The 19,825-nt window shown below is 34.7% G+C and overlaps 1 protein-coding gene across 8 annotated transcripts in view; it reads right to left on the reverse strand.

Annotated features, from left to right (window-relative positions):
• The window catches only part of LOC118196962 (semaphorin-2A-like), a 745,632-nt gene that overhangs the window by 274,793 nt on the left and 451,014 nt on the right, over positions 1-19,825 (reverse strand). The window contains exon 2 of one of the 8 annotated variants that reach the window (XM_085810488.1): positions 3,296-3,372. The exons of the other annotated variants lie outside the window; for them this stretch is intronic. Within the exon in view, the coding sequence (XP_085666614.1) occupies positions 3,296-3,317 (22 nt within the window). The 5' untranslated portion in view covers positions 3,318-3,372. The remainder of the gene's footprint in view (positions 1-3,295; positions 3,373-19,825) is intronic. 8 annotated transcript variants of the gene reach the window in all.

The raw sequence follows: 19,825 nt of genomic DNA on the forward strand, positions 1-19,825 counted from the left end.
GCGGTCAAGATGATGTGACCATGCGAACGTGCTACATCATCAAGACAGCTTATTCAGAATTTGAAAATAGGGTAATCGACGGAGGTGAACTGTGAAACAATTGTGAAAGTACTCTGAAGATGATAATTATTAAATGTATCTAATTTATAATGATTATAAATGTTATCTAAATATATAATAACCTTAATATTGAATTGTAAACATAAATTGAAATCCTGTTGACAAATACGTTATAAAACTATTTAAGCAAGAATTGTTCGCATTGGAAAGCAATCTGTTAAAAGGTATTGTAAAGCAAATGCTATGAGATGCGCACTTAAGGACGTAATAAAGAGTTTTGGAATATGGATTGTTGAAATGAAGAGTAAAAAAAAAATCTGATAAGTATAATTAAAAGAATTATTCCCCTTACATTTTATAATAACTCAGTTACAAGTTTTAAATAATACTTAAAAAAAAAAAAAACTTATTTTATTCCCTTTCAGAAATGTTCAGAGAAAGTCAAATGCTATTTAATACCTATTTAATTATTAGGATTAATACCTATTTAATTATTAGGAAATACTTATTTAAAGTATTTCGCTAATTCCTAATAATTCTCTAATTTAAAATGAACCGAATAGAGCATTAATTATAAATTGACTTACATTTTTCGATTTAAAAGAAGCCAAAAAATCATGTCATATTTAAGAAAGTATTTTAGGAAGAAGCTCTATAAATAGAAAAGAAATAATGCATAATTTTAATATTAATAATACAATAAACTTTGATCTTAATTTTTGTACCTTAACCGAATAAAATCGAATTATCTTAATCTTTTTTTCTAATGTAATTAACGAAAACTTGCGAAAATATTTCATTCAAATTAAACCATTCTGAGAAAACTGTCCTTTAAAAAGTATAGCATTTAATTCCATTCAGAAAGAAATGTTGTTTAAAAATATGTTGTTTTCACATACTTAGGACTCTGAAGTGTTGTAGAAAAAGAAAATATATACATTTATATGTATATTTGCGACGTAATTACAAAATATTTACACCCGAACGCGTCAAATCCCATAGAACTCAATGGTAAATGACCCAATGTTTTGGTTACCACGTAGGGATCGCCGGTGCTTCAGAGCAGAGTACGGAGAAACTTGTTTAGAGCGACTCCATCTTACTTCCTACCTCCATGGGTGTAACTGGTATCACGTCCAGTTGGTAACTAAAAGAAATCGCTCCGAAAAACATTTCCTGGGCACCATGAAACCAGGTCTCGACAAAATTTCGCTCGTTTATGGAACACAAGTGCATATCTTGCGCCAATTCAGCTACATCCGTTCTAAGAGCGTTACGCTAATAAGACAGAAGTGTATCAACTAGCAATGATAGCATTTTTCTTGCAACTAACCAGCTATCATCATCATTATTTACAACATGTTCAAAACTTCATCACCTATACTTAAAGAATTAACATGACTTGGCTATATAAGCAATAAATAGTCAACCTTCGTCAACAAATCCAAACACAAAAAAATAAATTTCTAACATGGAAAAAACTACATTATATTTAATGAAAGCTAGTGTTAACTGCAATCCATTAAAAAAAGAAGTTTGGATTTCCTGGGCAAACTGAAATTGATTAACAGTGATTCGATCAATGAATAAGGGTATCATTATTCGAAAGGAAATAATTCGAGGTAGCAACAAGGCAAATAAACCATCCGTTTCCAAGTCTGAGCACGCAATTCCCACGCAAAAACCACCGCTGCTCGGAAATCAATTACTTTTCTAGACGAGTTGATTGTTCCAGAGACGATGCGCACACACTTGACTAAGGTGAAGAACAAGAGAGAGAGAGAGAGAGAAGGGGGGAAAAATGGAGTTTAATAATAATAACAATTACCGCCATTTCAATCGCGTGGAAGTATTCGATCGAAGCATCACCCATCCTTCTGGTTTTCAAGCCATCCACCCATGATGCCCTCCCCACAAGCGAGGCCTTCCACTGTTCTTCATGGATGGTGTGATTCGACCATCGACTACCTGTGCGGTCGTCGATGTCAAAAACGGTAAAGGGGGAAAGGTACGACATAAGTGCACACAGATGGGGGACAGCAATCACTATAAAAAGGGGGAGAGGAAACTATGGTCTGTAATCAATCTCCCGGTGTCCCATCTATCATTCAGAAACGTTCTGCATCCACAAGGTGGGGAAACCGCCTCTTTAAGAAATAATAAAGAACTGGTTCCTGCTACAGTTAAAGGAAACAGATTATTTGTAACAAATGAAGAACTTAGCCTCCAAACGGAGAGATGGACTGACCATAAAAGGATATTTTGAAGATGTTTCCAAAACAGTAAACAAGAAAGTTAAATGCTTTTTTATTGGCTCCGAAAAAACAAACACACTTTATTACAGTCTTCGCAGCGATGTAAACAAATTTAAAAAAATACGTATGCTAAAATTTGATTTTCATTTACAGCTAATCAAGGATTTAAGGAAATGCTATGATTATTACGGAAATCTTCTGATTAAAAACTAGCTTTAGATGGCAAGAGCATGTTAAAAAACTACAGCATAAGAATTATATATAACAATCGTACGTAGCATTTTGGCAAATAGAAAGAGGAAATGTATCCTTTTTGAAATCAGTAAGTATTGAACACATTAGGTCAAAAAGAATTCATATACAATGAAACACGTATAAGTCGTCATACTCATCAGTACTTTGCTGCAGGATCCTGCCTGATGTCTCGCTGGCTCGAGTTCGAATCCCGGAGGAAACAAGGATATTTCTAAATGTTTGTATCTGTGGGGTATGATGGCATTCATACGGCCAGCCGTAAGTCCTGTCAAGAAATCTGATGGAAGAAGGAGAGAGGTACCGGACCGTCCCATTTAGTGTTCTCCATCAAAAATGGCGCGGTGCTTAGAGCGGCGGAACCACACCTGTACGACCAATGGTGAAATTCTGGTGTTCCACCCAATGTATGCCAATTCATTGGGTGGGATACCAGAATCTGTTCATACGGTCGTTCATTAAGCCACTCAAATAATAAAAGCTGTATCAGTGAGAAAAACGCATAATTGAAATTTCAGTTTAGGAATGTGTGGATACGTAAATTAATCTTAGCACTAGAATTTTTTATGCTTTTTATAATTACTACTAATATTATACAAATGCGATTTAAACAACTTGCTTAAGTTTGTTTGAATACAACTTGTAGCTTAGAAATTTAAATATTTCATTTCAAAAATCATAAGAATTCAAACTGCATAATATCTTACATAAAAATGAGAACGCCATACCTATATTTCCATCGCATATCATCAATAAATAATTTTCTTTAAGAACATTTTAACACAAACGCAGATTTTCACACTTCCTGAAAAATAAAAAATGTTCAGCTGTCGTCTAAAGCGCTTTCAACAAAGCATAAAAGCACAAAGGGAACTCAAAGTCCAATTAAAGCATGTTTAACAAACAATACAGAGCATCCCACTAGCAAGCCTATGGTGTGCCAGCAAGACAGTGTAGTGTGTATCCTTGATTAGCTGTAAATGAAAATCAAATTTATAGACAGTGTAGTGGCGGCACACTACACTGTCTATTCTGTCAGTTGTAGTGTTCCATCAAGAACCTGTAACGATTGTACTTCATTTAAAGAAGCACGTGTCGTTTAGTTATTACTTGCATCCATTACTGTTTTTGCATTTATTACTATCTCGAAACGCACACATTTCTTTGCATGTGGAAAGAGATAATGAGCCGACCAAACACAGAATTAAGAACCTGTAGAGATAACGTTTCGTTTAAAGAAGCATGTAGGGCTTATTTTTCTAATAGTTATTTTTATTTTGTGTGTGTGTGTGTGTATGTGATTATGGCAAAGCCTCGAGGGCTATCTGCCTAAAGGGAGGGATGCCTTTCGTGGAGGACTTTCTAAGGGAAACTGGCTCGTATACACGTTACACATGGGGAAAACCACGAAAACGCCCATGCAGCCAGCCCGTTCGCGGGATTCGAACCTCGGACCGAACTACCAGTGTTCTGCGACTTTACCGCTCGGCCGCTGGTGGGCTTATTTTTATTTTGCAACAAGCCTTTCTGAACTTCTCGTTTCCCTGCCAGAATGAGTTTTGAGGATTTCGATTTATATAAATGAGGTAGAAACGAGTATTTAAGCTGGAGTCTGGGTCACTTCAGTAGAAGAGAATAAGACAGCTTCTTCTGCCTTTCGGCCACGTCGTTGCTGCTAATCTAAGCTTAGTGTTATACGACTGTATTTTTATGTGCCCGCTAGTAAACGTCGGCAATCTTAAATAAGGGCCAACTCTGTTAGTTAATTTTGCGCAGCTTCGGTTGGTTTATTTTTGTTAGTATTAGATTATATTTATATTTTCTATCTTAAGCCTAAGTGGAGGCTTATTGTAAGCCAGAAAAGGGGCCATCCGTTAACTTATTTTGATTGGCATAAAGGGTAAATTTAAATTTAATCCTTCTTAGAATTGTTAGTTACAAGAAACCTCCGAATAGTCGCTACACAGTTCTTCAATATACCAGCTCACAAGGAAGGCTAATTTAGCTAGGCTATTACAAGCATTTCAAAAACATTTGTTTTTGAAGCCACTTAAAACATATCACAAAATATTTTCAAATTACCGCAGTAAAAGTAATTGCAACTGAGATAGAAAATTACAAGACTATAACATGCATTAACTACTGAAACAAGAGACATATATAATATCCTCGCTATACAATTCCTCCTGTTTCAGTTCCCTAGCAAAAGAATAATGTTTCAGATAATCCATCATCCAAATGAAGCTTATAGATAAATAAGTACATGCAAGCGACTAACTTAGAGATACACAGAACTCATTTAGATGTGATGCTACTTTTGAGAAGAAAATCTGTTTAGGGTGTGGTCGTATCACGTAACACTAATGGAGCTGTCACTTTTTTTTTTTTTTTTTTAAAGACTCAGACCTTTGATTCTTGCAGCATTTTAATGCTCCCCGAAGTCGCTATTTTCGTTCCGTCTTCCTTTTAGCATAAAAAGCAATTGATAACGCTTGTCCAAAAATGTCAGATGCTAATTAATTCGTCTGATACGCCGTGAAATGGGCATGCAATAGAAAGTGTATTTTAAGATAACATTTCCAACCGTTCTTTAATTGCCTTTTTATCAAGACACAGCAAATGTGTTTAACACTATACGCACAAATCTCCAAGGTTAATATTTTTTAAACACAATATTTCAAGTTTAAAAGTAATAAATAACTCTTAAGCAAGGAAAAGTAAGTAATCGTTAAAAACATTACGTAATATTTTAATGATGTTTTTAAAAACATTAAAATGCTTTTATTTTTTTAAAGCACAAAAAATTTACAGTGGATTGAAAAAATGAAATTCCACGGCAAGAAATACATGCGTCAGAAACATTTCTCATTAGTTATAAAAACGCTGCAGGTGTTCTATCCAGTTGGATATAGTATTCTCATATCAGTAGGAAGAAGTCCTTTGAAGTTTCAAAATGCACACATACAGCCTATCGTCAAATGTGAAATACAGCCATTTAAATTAAAGTCTGCTACATTAGAATAGGCACTTCAAAACTATTTTTCCTCCCCGCTCTTAAATCGCGACTCATAACCATGGCAACGACTGCTGAGGAAAAGCGGTCGAATCCTCTATAATATGCTAAAACCCCCTAAATCTTTCTGCGCGGTGTTGATGACACACTTTTGGGAAGATCACGACAACCTTGTGTGTGTGATTATGGCAAAGTCTCGAGGGCTATCTGCCTAAGGGGAGGGATGCCTTCGTGGAGGACTTTCTAAGGAAAACTGGCTCGTATACACGTTACACAATGGGAAAACCACGAAAACGTCCATGCAGCAGCCCGTTCGCAGGATTCGAACTTCGGACCGAACTACCAGTGTTCAGCGACTTTACCGCTCAGCCGCTGGTGGGTCAATACGACCTTGAAGCGCCTATTTTAAAGTAAAAGCTTATAGCTAAGTACTATATTTCGATGATAACCAGGAAAATGTGCACGTGCATATACTTAACCTACTGGATGTAACTAAATGAAAGGGGGAAGTGAAGATGGTCAACTTTGAAACCTCATACAAGTCCTCAGGGGTCATTCCATAAAATCGCGAATGGAGAAAAAAATCGTGAATTATTTTCTATTACACCGCTACAAGAGTACTTACTACAAGAGTTACTGTCATACCACGAGATAAAATGTTAATAAAAGTAAACACAGCCTTAATTTCCCCCCCCCCCCAATCTCCTAAAGCCAAATAGATATCGCTGAGTATCACAATAAGCTACTATCCTTTATAAAATCGAAGTTTATTTTCAGAGCCTTTAATTTAATACATCATAGGGAAAGAACTGTATTATAACTTACACAGTATAACACTGTATTAAATTGTACTTCAGTTGGGAATAACCTAATACAGAGTAAATTTGCATTGCTTTATTAACATTTTAATATTATATGAAGTAATAGAGTGCATTTTATTGTAAAATATTGACAATGTCTTAATTGAGTCAAAATTCGTCAATTAAATTTAATTGAATTTACGTATGTTGCATGAATATCCATCCTCTTTTACACAGCATTCCCCATTATGCAGGGTATGTTTTGGAATGCATCATTCACGGATTCGAGGATATAATGTATTATAAACTAAAGTAATTTAAACACTTATCTATTAGACACATTATTGAAATAATAAAAAAAATCATTGGTAAAAAGCCCGTTCATTACTTAGCAACTACTCAATTAGTTCCACTAATTAAGTACTGATAAAATAAGAAAATAAAGACCTTACATTTTGCCGAAAGGTAACGCTTTGAAACACGTCATGCAAAAGGATTTGTGGAAGACCTTATGTTCCGTGCAATGGCAACATTTGCCAAAGCACGTCGCTTGTATATTCATAGTACCGTAACATAGCATAAAGCAACGATCCAAAAAAATTTTTGGAAAAGCCCGATTAAGGCATCCATTAAAAAAAAAAAAAAAAAAAAAAAAAAAAAAAAAAAAAGCGGGGAGAAAAAGAAATAGCGAAGAATGCGTTATCTCTCATCCAATATATATCATAAGCACTATAATTTCATTTTTAATCCTGCCATCGGAATTTTAATACAAAGCATTCAATCGATAATCTGAATCTCCACAACAGTTATTTTGAGAGCTAACGCCAATGAAACTAAAAAAAAAAGGTTAAAATATTTATTTTCTGTAACAAAAAGTCAAAATATACGAAAAACAGTTCGAATTAATTTGTCGTTCGTAAAAGAATACAGCCGAGAATTCAGCAGAGCATGGTGAATTGTGCTTCAGTAGGTAATTTAACTCACGTTTACAACAACAATCTGGAAAGAAGGCGAAGGACATTAAAACTCCCGCCTTGACAGCTATGTCAGACAATCTAACGCGTTTAAAACTCACAGAAAAACAAATGTCATTCTTTCATCTGATTGCATATTTTCAAATCCTAGCGACACTTAACGAGACAGTTGCCAACAGTTTCGTATCAAATAAGCAAAGAAAATCTCCGGACTTCTTTTTTATTTTATTGCCGGTCAAAATCAAGTGGAATTTATTAAAATATGCACTCATATTTCATTTTCCATCTCGCTTCGAATGTGTATTAGGAAGAATATTTTAATGAATTCATCAGCGCTTATTCGTCAAGTTTTAATTTATTTCTTACTTAAAAAAACGAAAAAGTAAAATCTTTTCAAGATGCTTCTCTAGTAATTTTATTTTTTTCTTTTTAATTCTAGAAAAAGAAAAAAGTATTAATATTAAAAGCAGTCGCGAAGAAGCTTTTAATTAAAATAAAAGAAAAATAAATCTGACGCGAATTAACTTTTTTTTAAAAAATTCTTTCTAAAGAAAGAAATTTATTACTGATACATTTTACATATATTACGTTTGCTGAATAGCCAATCCAGAGTGCCAAGGGATTTTAAAGCATAATTCAGTCAAAAAGAATTTGCTTTATAAAGCGAAATGGGAAATAAAAAAGTTCAAAAGCAATCCCATTTCGGAATAAAAATATTAGAAGCATATTATTAATAAGTATTTTCGCAGCTAAAATATTTAAACACATACCATTAAAAGAAAGACAATTGAAGCACACCTTTTAAGAATTATAACCATTACACTTTTCGCCATACAGAAAAGAATTATAGTTAATCAGCAATAGAAAGTGGACATTTTAATTAACTAATAATAATCGACCTTAAGTCGATTTTTAAAGAATTAATTTTTGTGTTGGACAAAGTAAAATGCATGACATATTTTTAAACAATAGTTTAATTTCCTCGATGTTTTCCAATTTTAGTAATTTTGATCAATAATTAAACTAAAAAATCTGATGTGAACACACATGACTTCCTCGTACGGCCTATTAAATTACAGATAATTTTTGCTGAATTTCATTCAAATTTGTTTCCTCGAATTTAATTGGAGATAACATTTCTCATTCAATTAATTTAATTCTCACTTCGCGGCAAAGCAAAAAATACATAAAAACTCAAAATATCTTCATTAAAAATTGAAAAATATGAAAAAACAGAAAATCCCAAATACAATAAGTTTAAAAAACAATTTTTACAATTAAAATTAAAGCTTCTAAAGGGAAAAAAAAAAAAAAAAAAAAACCCGCAATTCGGCAGCGGGAAAGAACGCAGATTTTTTTGGTTGGTTAATAAAATTGAAAGTTGACTTTTGGTAACACTCGGCAAAAAGACAGTGAAGGTGCAGAAACTGACTTAATTCATTATTCTTCTAAGTTTTAAATGCAAACATATATGCCTGCTCCGTTAGGCTTAGCGCACTTAAACAACTTTTAAATTGTTGATAATTCTACAACTATTGCAAGCAGATTAACTAAAAACATTAAAAAAAAAATATATATATATATATATATATATATATATGTTCTGAAGCCATTTTACAATCCGTTTGGAGAATAAGAATCTTCTATTCTGTCCTTACTACGTACAGATGTCATTCAAAAATATCATTAAATTGCATTCGATAACGGTCAAAATGGATATTTTTGTTAAAATGTGATACTCGGAATTTTTCGTGATTACAATACTTCCTTTACTTCGTTCAAGATACATTGCTTGGAGATATTTTAAGTTTAGTGGCCAGGTCTTGAATTTTAGTGCAATGTTACAAAAAAAAAGTATTCTGCAAATATGAATTTTGTTACTTTCGCTGAGCATGATAGAGTTGTTTTTGTGATGTCAAAAAAGAAAAACATTCAAAAATCAAATTGCCATGCAACAATCTAAGTACAGTGAAGCATCGGTTCAATAATTTAATTTGTTTCTGGAGGCCGTTCGTCCAAAGTATTCGCAGTAACAATTTTCAACCACAGGAATTAATGCAAAATGGTTTAATTTGTTCCTTGGTCACAGATGATTGTTTCTTTATATTTTACAAGCGTACGATGTGCGCAAAGTAATCAACGTATAATATATCTCCTCCCCCCCCACTCGCAGATTGTGAACAATTACAAATGTAACCCAGTCCATTAATTTATACAAGGCCAGATGTGGTGGTCTCTTTATTATGGAAGAACCTAACAGGTGGGCCACCATCACCTTTCCTATGAAGGGGACGGTCAGTTACAACATACCTTCTATGGGATTCGAACCCAGGCCCTTCGGTATCGCAGTCAGTTTACCTGACTACTATACCGACTGGTCGGCACGTATAATAATCAAAAAATCTGAAAGCTTTCAGACTTTATATTACGCCCAAAGGGGCGATTTTTAACGTTCTGTGTGTCACCTTTATTTATTAAATATCGAGTTCTTCGCACTTAAACCATAAAATTCAATTCAACAGCAATATCCCAAAATATTTAAAAGGAGCATATTTTTAGAATTCTTGATACACAATCTCGCGCGCTGGAGATAAAAACGTCTTTTTTTTTTTTTTTTTTCCCCCTGTACAGTGTTGTCATTGCTCGCTTTGAAATGGTTTAGTTTGTTAATCAAAAATTCGTTAAAGTTTTACAAAATATGAAATAGATGATAAAACAAATTTCAAATTAAACCCTCAAGACACTCGCGATCCGAGGATCCCTTGTACACGGTTTAGGAAGTTCACTTGGTTTACAAATGTAAAATATTTTTAGGACCCTGTTACACCTGCGTTTCATACTTTAAAAAAAAAAAAAAAAAAAAAAAAAAAGTGGGTTCAATTAAGTCACCCACATTAATGGATATTCTGGAAACGTGGGAACATTTCACTTTTTTTTAAATGACTCTGAAGGTCAAAAATTATTCATTAATATTGTAATCAGAAAAATATGTATTAGTTAAAAAATAAGCATTAGTAATAGCGTAAAAATGAAACAAAACCGAAAAAATTAAATTTTTCTTCATGCTCAGAAGAGTCCTTTTTCCAAACCTGTATTAATAAGTGAACTGTCCTTAAACTCACCAATGCAATAATTTTTCTGTACGTATGGCGTGAAATAATATGACAACAAATTCTGAACTGAATCGACACTCCGAAATCTGCATGATAATCACGATGTTCTGAACTGTGTAAAGAATCCAGTCAGAAGGAAAGAAAGAAATTCTTGAAGAAAATACAAGATAAAAAAAAAAAATTCAGAATCGGCTTGGGTGTAATGAAATGTTAACGAAATAAGAATTCTTACTTCACTTATTCAAAATTGTAACAATGCCTCAAACAATTTTTCCCCCCTCCGTTTTAAAATCGTCCAAACTAAAACATTGTCCAGAAATGGCTTCTGATAAATCTTCTCTTTGATTTAAACACGCTACCGCAAATTCAAATCCACGGTTTTTATGTCTTAAAAATCAGCCGAATTTCTTAAACATATTGTAGAGACATTAGAATTTTCTGAAAACAGGAGAGATGAAAAATGAGCAATGCCCACGCCAGGACTCGAACCACGGACCTCTCGAATACGCACCGAGTATGCTGACCACTACACCACGAAGACATGCTAAGAAGGCGGGAGAAATACCTTATAATATACCTACCTAATATAAAAGATTATAAAAATTGGCCATGCAAACTTTCAAGATTAGTATAAGTATGCAGCAAGAAATAACCAATATCAATGCGAAACTGCAGCTACTGTCAGAAACTCAAATTACTTCCTTTGATAAGAATTCGGGCATAAAACTACTTAAAATTTGCGTGGCGGAGTTTCTGTATGCGAAGGGTCAGTTGATATTTCGACTTCACGAGCCAGTTGATATTTCGACTTCACGAGCCCCCAAATTCTCTCTAACACACGGAGCTATTCGCTCTTTCCTTTAAAGAATTAATCAAGTATGAGTAGGTCTCTTCAGTAACTAGCGAATAGACTTAATGTCGTATTTTCCGAAGTCTGTAATGCACTCCTCAGTGACACACACTATTGGATCTGCTTTCTGACATGGCAAAGTCAATCCCTATCTACTTGGCAGATACGATGTGCGACTTGAGAGGCAGTGACCATGCATTTGTGGAGATGTGGAAGTTTTGCATTATTATACTTCTCAATGTGATTTCAAAGAAAGGTTCCACCAGCGCTAACCAACTTCCAGCAATAATCGCGCATCACCGAGCGCCTGTTTGGCAGCAATTTTAAGAAACTGCAACTTTTACGGTAAAATTCAGAGATTCAGTAAATCTCAAACGGGAAACAAAAATGACACACCAACTGTTATGTAACGGCAGAAATAGCATACTTACTTTAAATAGCATTCTCAAAATTCTTTTGTTTGCAGCGTTGCGTTATTCTTGCTTGTAGAGCTTGTCACCGGCATAGGTTTGAGCTAACTAGCGCATCATTCATTCTGTGTAGCCTTTGGCTAACTTGCGACTTGGTTTGAATTTGAATCCATTACTTTTGAGCTACGCTATAAATGCTGCTTGTTTTGTAAGCACAAGAAGTACTTTCTTTACATGAATTTCAATAAAAGGGTATTTTGCACATTTCTCACGTTCTCTGTCTGACTACTGACATAGCGATAAGTTGCTTAGGTTCAGTTTGAGTCTCGTTTTACTTTCAAGGTAAGACTGTATAACTATATGTTGCCATATTGCGCTCATGGACCACAATATTGGCACAACTCAAAAAATGAAGTTTCCAGATAAACGTGTTTAAAGTTTTCCTTGGTATTGAAATGCAAGAATCTTACTCTTAATCAACGGAATTAAGGAATAAATTATTAAAATTATTCAAGATTTCTGTTAATAAAAACTAAACTCAGTGGCACAATAGCCCTAGTGGGCCACGGCCTGAAATGCCTTGAAATCCGCTTTCTTTACCTTCAGCCCCGGGGTGCTTCAGCATATGCCCTGGGCAAGTGGTCAGCTTTTCGCAAGACCCCCGGTGTTTAGCCCCCAAGCGAACTAGGGAACTTATTTTTTTCCCCTCTTTAAACACTATATTGGCTCATAATAATGAAAAAAATAACAGTGTCACCACACTATGATAAGTATTACAAAATCATTAAATAACATTCTTAATATTTCAATGCTGCATTATTAATCAAAATTTTAAAATAAAGTTTTCCTAAGAACAGCCTATGTTTACATAAGTTTCAAAACAGGACGTGTTTCCCGATTCAAATTTTAGATTTATGTAAAATGCTAAATAACAGCCTGGTATTCCATTGCTGGGATCAAAGTTTCTAGATCGTCAAACTACTTCTTAGGTTTATTGTTAGCTTTTTGAGTGTTGCTTCCAGGAAGGCTTCAAACATTTCCAGGCTCTAGAAGCTTTCACAAAGACAGTTTTAAAATCTATTTCTTTAAAAGAAATCTTACAGAAGAAGTAATACGATGATTGCTTTCAGCACAGGAATAGCTTTGAAATGTGCAGTGCCATTGTTAGTGTATATACAATAAAATTTTCACATGTTTTATCTGTGAGATCATTTACAGCAGTAAAGACGATTGGCTAAACTAAAATATATGCTACCACTGCTGGCGCAAAGATGATGGTTTCTCAATGTTGGGAAAATGATGATAATTCAAAATTCGTATTTTTTGAGCCCATGAGTATAGTATTGTACTGCAGCCCATGAGAAACTTGTTACTTTCCCTTGTCTTGTGATGTTACTTTTATTACTATATGTTTGTATCTATTAGCTTTTCCTTTTTTATGCAGTTCTATTTTTAAATATTCCCTAAACAGTACCCAGATGAGAGCTGGAGTACATTTTCTTTTTACTGAGCTGAAAGTTATGAAGCGCTCCTACTGATGCTTTTCAAAGGCATAAGCCGAAATACGTTGCTAGACAACCAGATCGTGCTATATCACAGAAACTAGTATAAGGATTTTGCCTAAGTGTTCTACTTCATGCCAACTGGCAGAAAAGCCCACAAATCCCAGCAAAGCAAACATGAACTGAATTTCGGCCGACGATTTCACCGAATCAGCTTTACGTTCACGCATGCGCAACTTTACCTCCCTAACTGATTATGCCTTAAACACATTTCCACAGGTGTGAACGGCGTTAATGAATTTCACGTGAATGATCTCTTAGGAACGAAACAGTTATCTGCAAGGATGTTTAATGATAATAAGAATAATGCACCAGTAATCAGAAGTTAATATACGAATCAAAATCTAAAACACCGCCTTAAGATGCTACAACAGTTTTGAAAGATAGAGGAATAATAATGGGGTCGACATTTTTTCACAATCCTAATATTTATTTATACTAAGTATCGCAGCGTTATTAAAAGCCACGGCTGATAATCATTAGTGCTAAAACTCCATGAACCTCTGTTACAATCTCTGCTCGCGCTGTTGAAGCCATATTAGCATACTGCAATAACAATTAGCTCACTTGGCAACAGCAAGCACTTCTATTTCAACTGCTACCAGTATCAAGGTGTGCACATGAGAAAGATGGTGGACTAATAAAAAGAAAAGCGATTTTTCCTATTAAAAAAATCGATTAATCAGATAAAGCGCGCGAAGATAAAAGCTTTCTATTTCACACGCCAGCCATTACACTTCCCTTCCAGGGACCCAATTTAACAGCGCAGTGATTTTAGTTGCAAATTAAGGCCATAAAACCGAGCATCGAGGACCGGCCCCTGATGGGTTGGCTCTCCCTCCACTTGGCGGGAGAAAACGGTTTGTGATTCCGGATGGTTGCAAACCAGCGCCTCACCCACATTAAAACTTAATTTATGTTGATGGGAAGAAAGGATGGTGAGAAGACCGCATCTGAAGTAGGTGCAGCTTGCGAAACAATGAGAATTTTAACCTCGGCGAGAAGACGGTACTTCAGAAAGAATGAATTTTTCTTTCTTGTTGTGGAACATCCCACAGGGAAACAAAATCTTTCTTATGCCTAAATATGACAGTTCCTACTACTGAAAAGACAGTTATCGAATTCGCGAAAAGCCATCGATTCTATTTGTCAACATTTGCAGGAGTTTTGAAAATCAATAGCAAAATCTTCCAGCATCTTTTTCTTTAATACTTCGTTTGTTTCGAATATAAGAATACGTAAATACAAGAGGTATTTTGATGGATCCCTTCATTTCAGACCCCCCCCCTCAAAAAAAAAAAAAAAAAAAACTTATTACCTTATCTATTTTAACAACGCCGCCTAAATGGGATAGTGGTTAGTGATTGTAAGCCACTGAGTTGGTTCCTGCCCCCCCCCAGTATACTTGAAATATCCATTCGCGATTGGTTACGAACCCAGTGGGAGTTAACCACTATCTCCCAAACGTCATTTTTACTACAGTACTGAAAGGCCGAGGTTCGAATCCCGAAGAAGGCATGGATGTTTCTAAATGTGTAGTGTCTTAGCGGCATGGGGCACTCTAAACACTTGGCGAGCAGAAAGTCTTCTCGTGTGAATTGTGGTAGGGAAGAGGGGTCTGGGTCCCTTGGAACCCCCCCCCCCCGGTGCTTTTCTCAAAATCGGGGTTCAACTGGGCAAAATCACACTATCATCTACATGGTGCTCAAGGCTCTTGCCAACGGCAAGCGTAATCTTTTACTCCTTCCTGAGATGAATTTCGTGGGCTTGTTGTTCTGACAGGCGAGATTATTTACAACAAGAACAACTTCAACCTGTACTAAATAATAAATTACTTATTGTACAATATTTGAGAGAGATCGGAGAATTATTATAATCAGGACAAGCCAAGAATAAGCAGGTAAAGATAAAAGTGGAGTGGGACACCAGAATTTCATCCCTGGTCGTAGAAGAGTTGTACTAGTACAGGAGTTGAAAATGAATTTATAAGCCTTGTAACACTTAGTACAATGCAATACTGCTAATTACTCAGCAAAAAATTAAGTTATACTGAATAGAATGTAAGAAAGTTTAGTCAGTAAATACATATCACTAAAATTATCGCCATTAACAAATGATTAGTGGTTTTAGGTAATATATGATATTTCTAGTTTCTGGTAAATTTTATTTCCATTTACAATAAACCTAACACTCTACTTTAAATTACCTTGCTAATATTTGCTTACATTTATAGCAGCATCTCTGTTAAAAAAGTAAATGAAATTAAAGATAACGATTGCTTTACGGTACACTAGGACACCAAGACACTTTATGATATGGTAAGAGCTGCAAATTCATGAGTGTGCTTTTCCTTCCCCCAATACCAAGTTACAACGCAACTTCGCGCTGGCAACCTGATTTTGCAATTAGCGAAAACAGTCGACAAATTTCAGCAGCAACAGAATGATGAGCGTTTTCGAGGAAATAACAATGATTGCTTCATTTGGGTTTCGCAAAGCTGTCGAAGGGCTTCCGTCGTTTTATTTGTGCTCATGGATACTAAAACGAATTACTCAAATAGCATTAAGCATTTTAAAGGTGATTCTGGAAGACAGCGGACAAAATCGCGAATTGTAGCACTAAACCTGAAGGGTAATATCTAAATTCAAAACATGCGCATAACAAATAGCGAAAGTTAGAATTTCAAGAAGAAAAACGAATTTGAAATGCCTCAAATTTAAACAGAAACGAGTCTAACTCTTTACCTTACTAAACAATCGGCTGATTCGCGGCATCGTAATTCAATAATCATTTCGTAATTCCCCCTTCCCCAAAAAAGTTACGTTAGATAAGTGTTTCGCGATGAGAGCGTTACCGCCTTCTAGAGACACTAAAATGTAGGATGTTAGGTCCAAGGGCCAATTACAAGGCCCTGTAGAGCAAGTAGGCAGTAATAACAAGCTTCGAAAATTTGGTTGCCCACACATGTTTGAAAAACATTCAAACATTTGTTTGCTTATGCAAATACAGTGCTCCTCGGTATACGTCATTAACCTGTTCCATATCCTTGAACCATATACTGAACAAGAAATAAAAGGAAAATAATTAATTCGTTTTTATAAAAAAATCCTATTGTTATATTATAACAGTATTTAATACTAATGCAGAGGATGAAGTACTATATACTGCATATAGTTAATGAAGCACTGAACACATAAACGCTTTTTTGCTATTTAGATCAACAGAAAATTTTCAACATGCTCTAACCTCTCTGATCTTTGGTAATCGATTGCAGCCCCTTCGCAACATTAGCCAATTTAATAGTGCCTTTGTTTTTCCCAGTGGTACACACCAACATACTTGGCATACGGCAAGTCTCGGATATGCATGCCAACTTCCTACTTTTCAACAATATCCTTTTTCATTTCCCAAGATAAATGGAAAACAATAAAAAATCAATTTTAAATTTAAAATTGCAGAACGAATTGTTTACCGAATATTAGCAACAGGCATAATGACGGCTGTCGTAGCATTTTTTCGAAAGTTATAAACCAGTGTAGAGCACGCAGTTGTGTAATCTAGCGAACTCGAGCTGCATTTCAATAAAATGTCGTGTGACAAGCAAAATTTTTCGAACCAAACTGTATGTACATCAAGGACGTCTACCCAAGTACCACTGTTTTACAAACGTGATCTTCACGAGAATCAAACATACCATTCGATCTTTTACAAAAGACGGTTCAAGTTGTACGCAGGTTCAGTTTTTTTATTTCAAATTTTAAAAACATGACTACAAGACCGCTGTGAAATACTGGGCGAAGATAATTTGCCGTCCGGATTCTCTTCAAGTTTGACAACTACCCCTGGTACCAAATTTTGTATTTTCAACCGTGGCACTCAGCAACATGAACAGATAGCAATCCTGGTTTGATTTGGTTTAGTTTATTTAATTACGGGAAAAAAAAAAAAAAAAAAAAAAACGAAAACACCCATGCAGCCAGCCCGTTCGCAAATAGCAATCCTCAGTGACCGAATGGTGTCTATTCTAGAAACTGCCACGGCCATTCCAGGTGTTCGATATATTCACGGAGTAGACTACGAAACAGCCAGAGTCCCAACCTAACACAATGGCTTCTTCTGTTACGTTTCTTTCACCATTCTATTAGGCTTATAGAATAAAACCATATTCAATTTAAGTGGTTATTCTTTAAATCTAAAGATCCGAAGTTCGATAATTTTCAGTGACAGGGAACTACAGTTCAAAAATCAAAGTTTCAACAACCGTATTTGCATTTTCGTTTTCATATATATATATATCCACCGTGTATGTTATGGCGTCATGAAGGTTCGTTATTATAAATGCTTTGAGAAGTCTTTAATCACTACCATTCTGTTTCTGAGTGCACGAAGAGCTTCAATTACTAATTTGATGCAATATAAGTGCAATAGTTATGTATGAATTTTATGCCTTTTCAATCGATGCCTGTAAAAGCACAACGAACATCTAATACAACACTGTTACAAGGGTAGGAATATTTGAACAAATTGTATTTGGGGCACTACTGTCTTCATTAAAAACTAAATAAAAGAAATGGAGGGAAGTTCTCCCAGTACATTTTCAATAGCTATTTACTAATTTACATCAATTTCTTCTATTCTTAATTTTCCTTACTTTAATAGAAGGCCTGTAGCTTTGCGAGTTATATACTTGCACTAAATAATTCTTAAAGGCCCTATATGATTCTTTCCAGCAAAATTCAGAGATACATTTGTCACAACAAGTGCTTCAGTCGACGCATTAATGCAACGCTTGGATACATTTGTTACAAAATGCACTTATTCACGAACGCTTTCATTCAGCCGAGGGATTAATGCATGACAGCTTACTAAAAATTAATAATGGCTTCTGGAAGTCATTTAATTAATGCCTCCATCTTTGCCTGAGAAGGAAAGCCTTAAACCTGCTAAACTCTGCGAGAAAGACGAATCGCGGCAGCACAGTGTGGAGGCCAGCTGGTAGTCCATTTAATTTTATCCAATCAATTCAACGCTCTCTCAAAGATGAAACATGAAATTAACTTTTCATTAGTTAATTTTAGATACTTCGCAGATTTTAATTTTGAAGAACTTGTTGGAATTTTCGGGAAGTGCAAGTGACAGTTTATGTCACAAGCATTATATAAATATAAATCCTACATCAAGGCTTCTTTTCTCCAACTTTAAACACTGACATTCTCCTTAAGTAAATGTCAGAGAAAAAAAGTGAAGATACATGGATAGCTTACAAGAAATAGATTACATGATTCCCGATCGAAAAGTGTTTGTTTTTATAAGCAAGCATTTAGTTATACTTAAAAAGCAAGTCTTCAAATGACTTTCGTGCCTTCATACCCGCTATTTATGTTGTTAGTACAACAACATGTCTATTAATCGTGTAAGGACAGCTTTTTGTATGCTTGAATATACGAGAATCAACTTTTGCTACTACTGAAGGTGTCGTCTTAGAGCAGGATAAGGGCGGCCTCGGTTTTCCACTTGCCGTTCAACAGATTACATTAAGGGACTGCATACATTGGTCACCTAAAAGTCCGGACTTGCGGACAGTCAGTAAGTTCAAAATCGTGCGAAAATTTCGCTAGAGAGCTTTCCGCTAGATGACTACTGCTTTAAACCTAGCTCTGAGAGCGTTTTTTTTTTTTTTTTTTTTTTTTTTTTTTTTACCTCGTTGTACGAAGCAAAGGAAGTATTGCAATCGCGAAAATTTTCAGGTATTGTATTTCAATGAAAATATCCATTAGACGGCTCTCGAATCCATCTCAACGATATTTTTGCGTGACATATATAAGTACGGATATATATATATATATATAATAATTTATTTCCTAAACAGTATTGATTAATTGATTATATTATCTCCTAAGTTTAATTAAAGTAGAATTATTTTAAAAGTGTGCATCCATACTGGTAAGTTATATTTTGAAAGATGTTTTGAAGTAATTTGAAAGCAAAATGTTAATAATGTTTTAACGGGGACTGGAGTTAAATCATCACGAAGAATAATATTACAATTGTAAAATGCACACTTTTTCATAACTACATCAAGTTTCAAAATCAACTTTTTAAACAAGTCAGAGGATTGCCAATGGGCTTACATTCCAGCACCTCGATCTGTAATATCTTTTTATTTGTCAAAGAATTTAACTTCCAAAAAAATCTACAACCACAAGAGTTAAATTACTACAAACACACCTACAGATTTATTGATGACCTTATTACAATTAATAATTTTGGTAAAATTGAAAACTCCGACATTTATCTGAATTGTCTTAAACTTAATAAAACTAATAATTCACAAAATAGCATAGACTTTCTAGATCTTCAAATCATTAACTACAAAAAAATTTTACTTTTTGACAAAACAAGAAACTTCAATTTCAATACTAACAAATTAATAAATTGGAACTCCAACATATCCAAAAAAGTAATTAACAATACTATAATTAATCAAATACAACGAATTAAAACTATATGCACAGATACAATAGATTTACAACGCG

This window comes from Stegodyphus dumicola, chromosome 2, assembly GCF_044657685.1.
Source record: "Stegodyphus dumicola isolate Sdum_Otavi_A_Nest chromosome 2, ASM4465768v1".
Classification (NCBI taxonomy): domain Eukaryota; kingdom Metazoa; phylum Arthropoda; class Arachnida; order Araneae; family Eresidae; genus Stegodyphus; species Stegodyphus dumicola.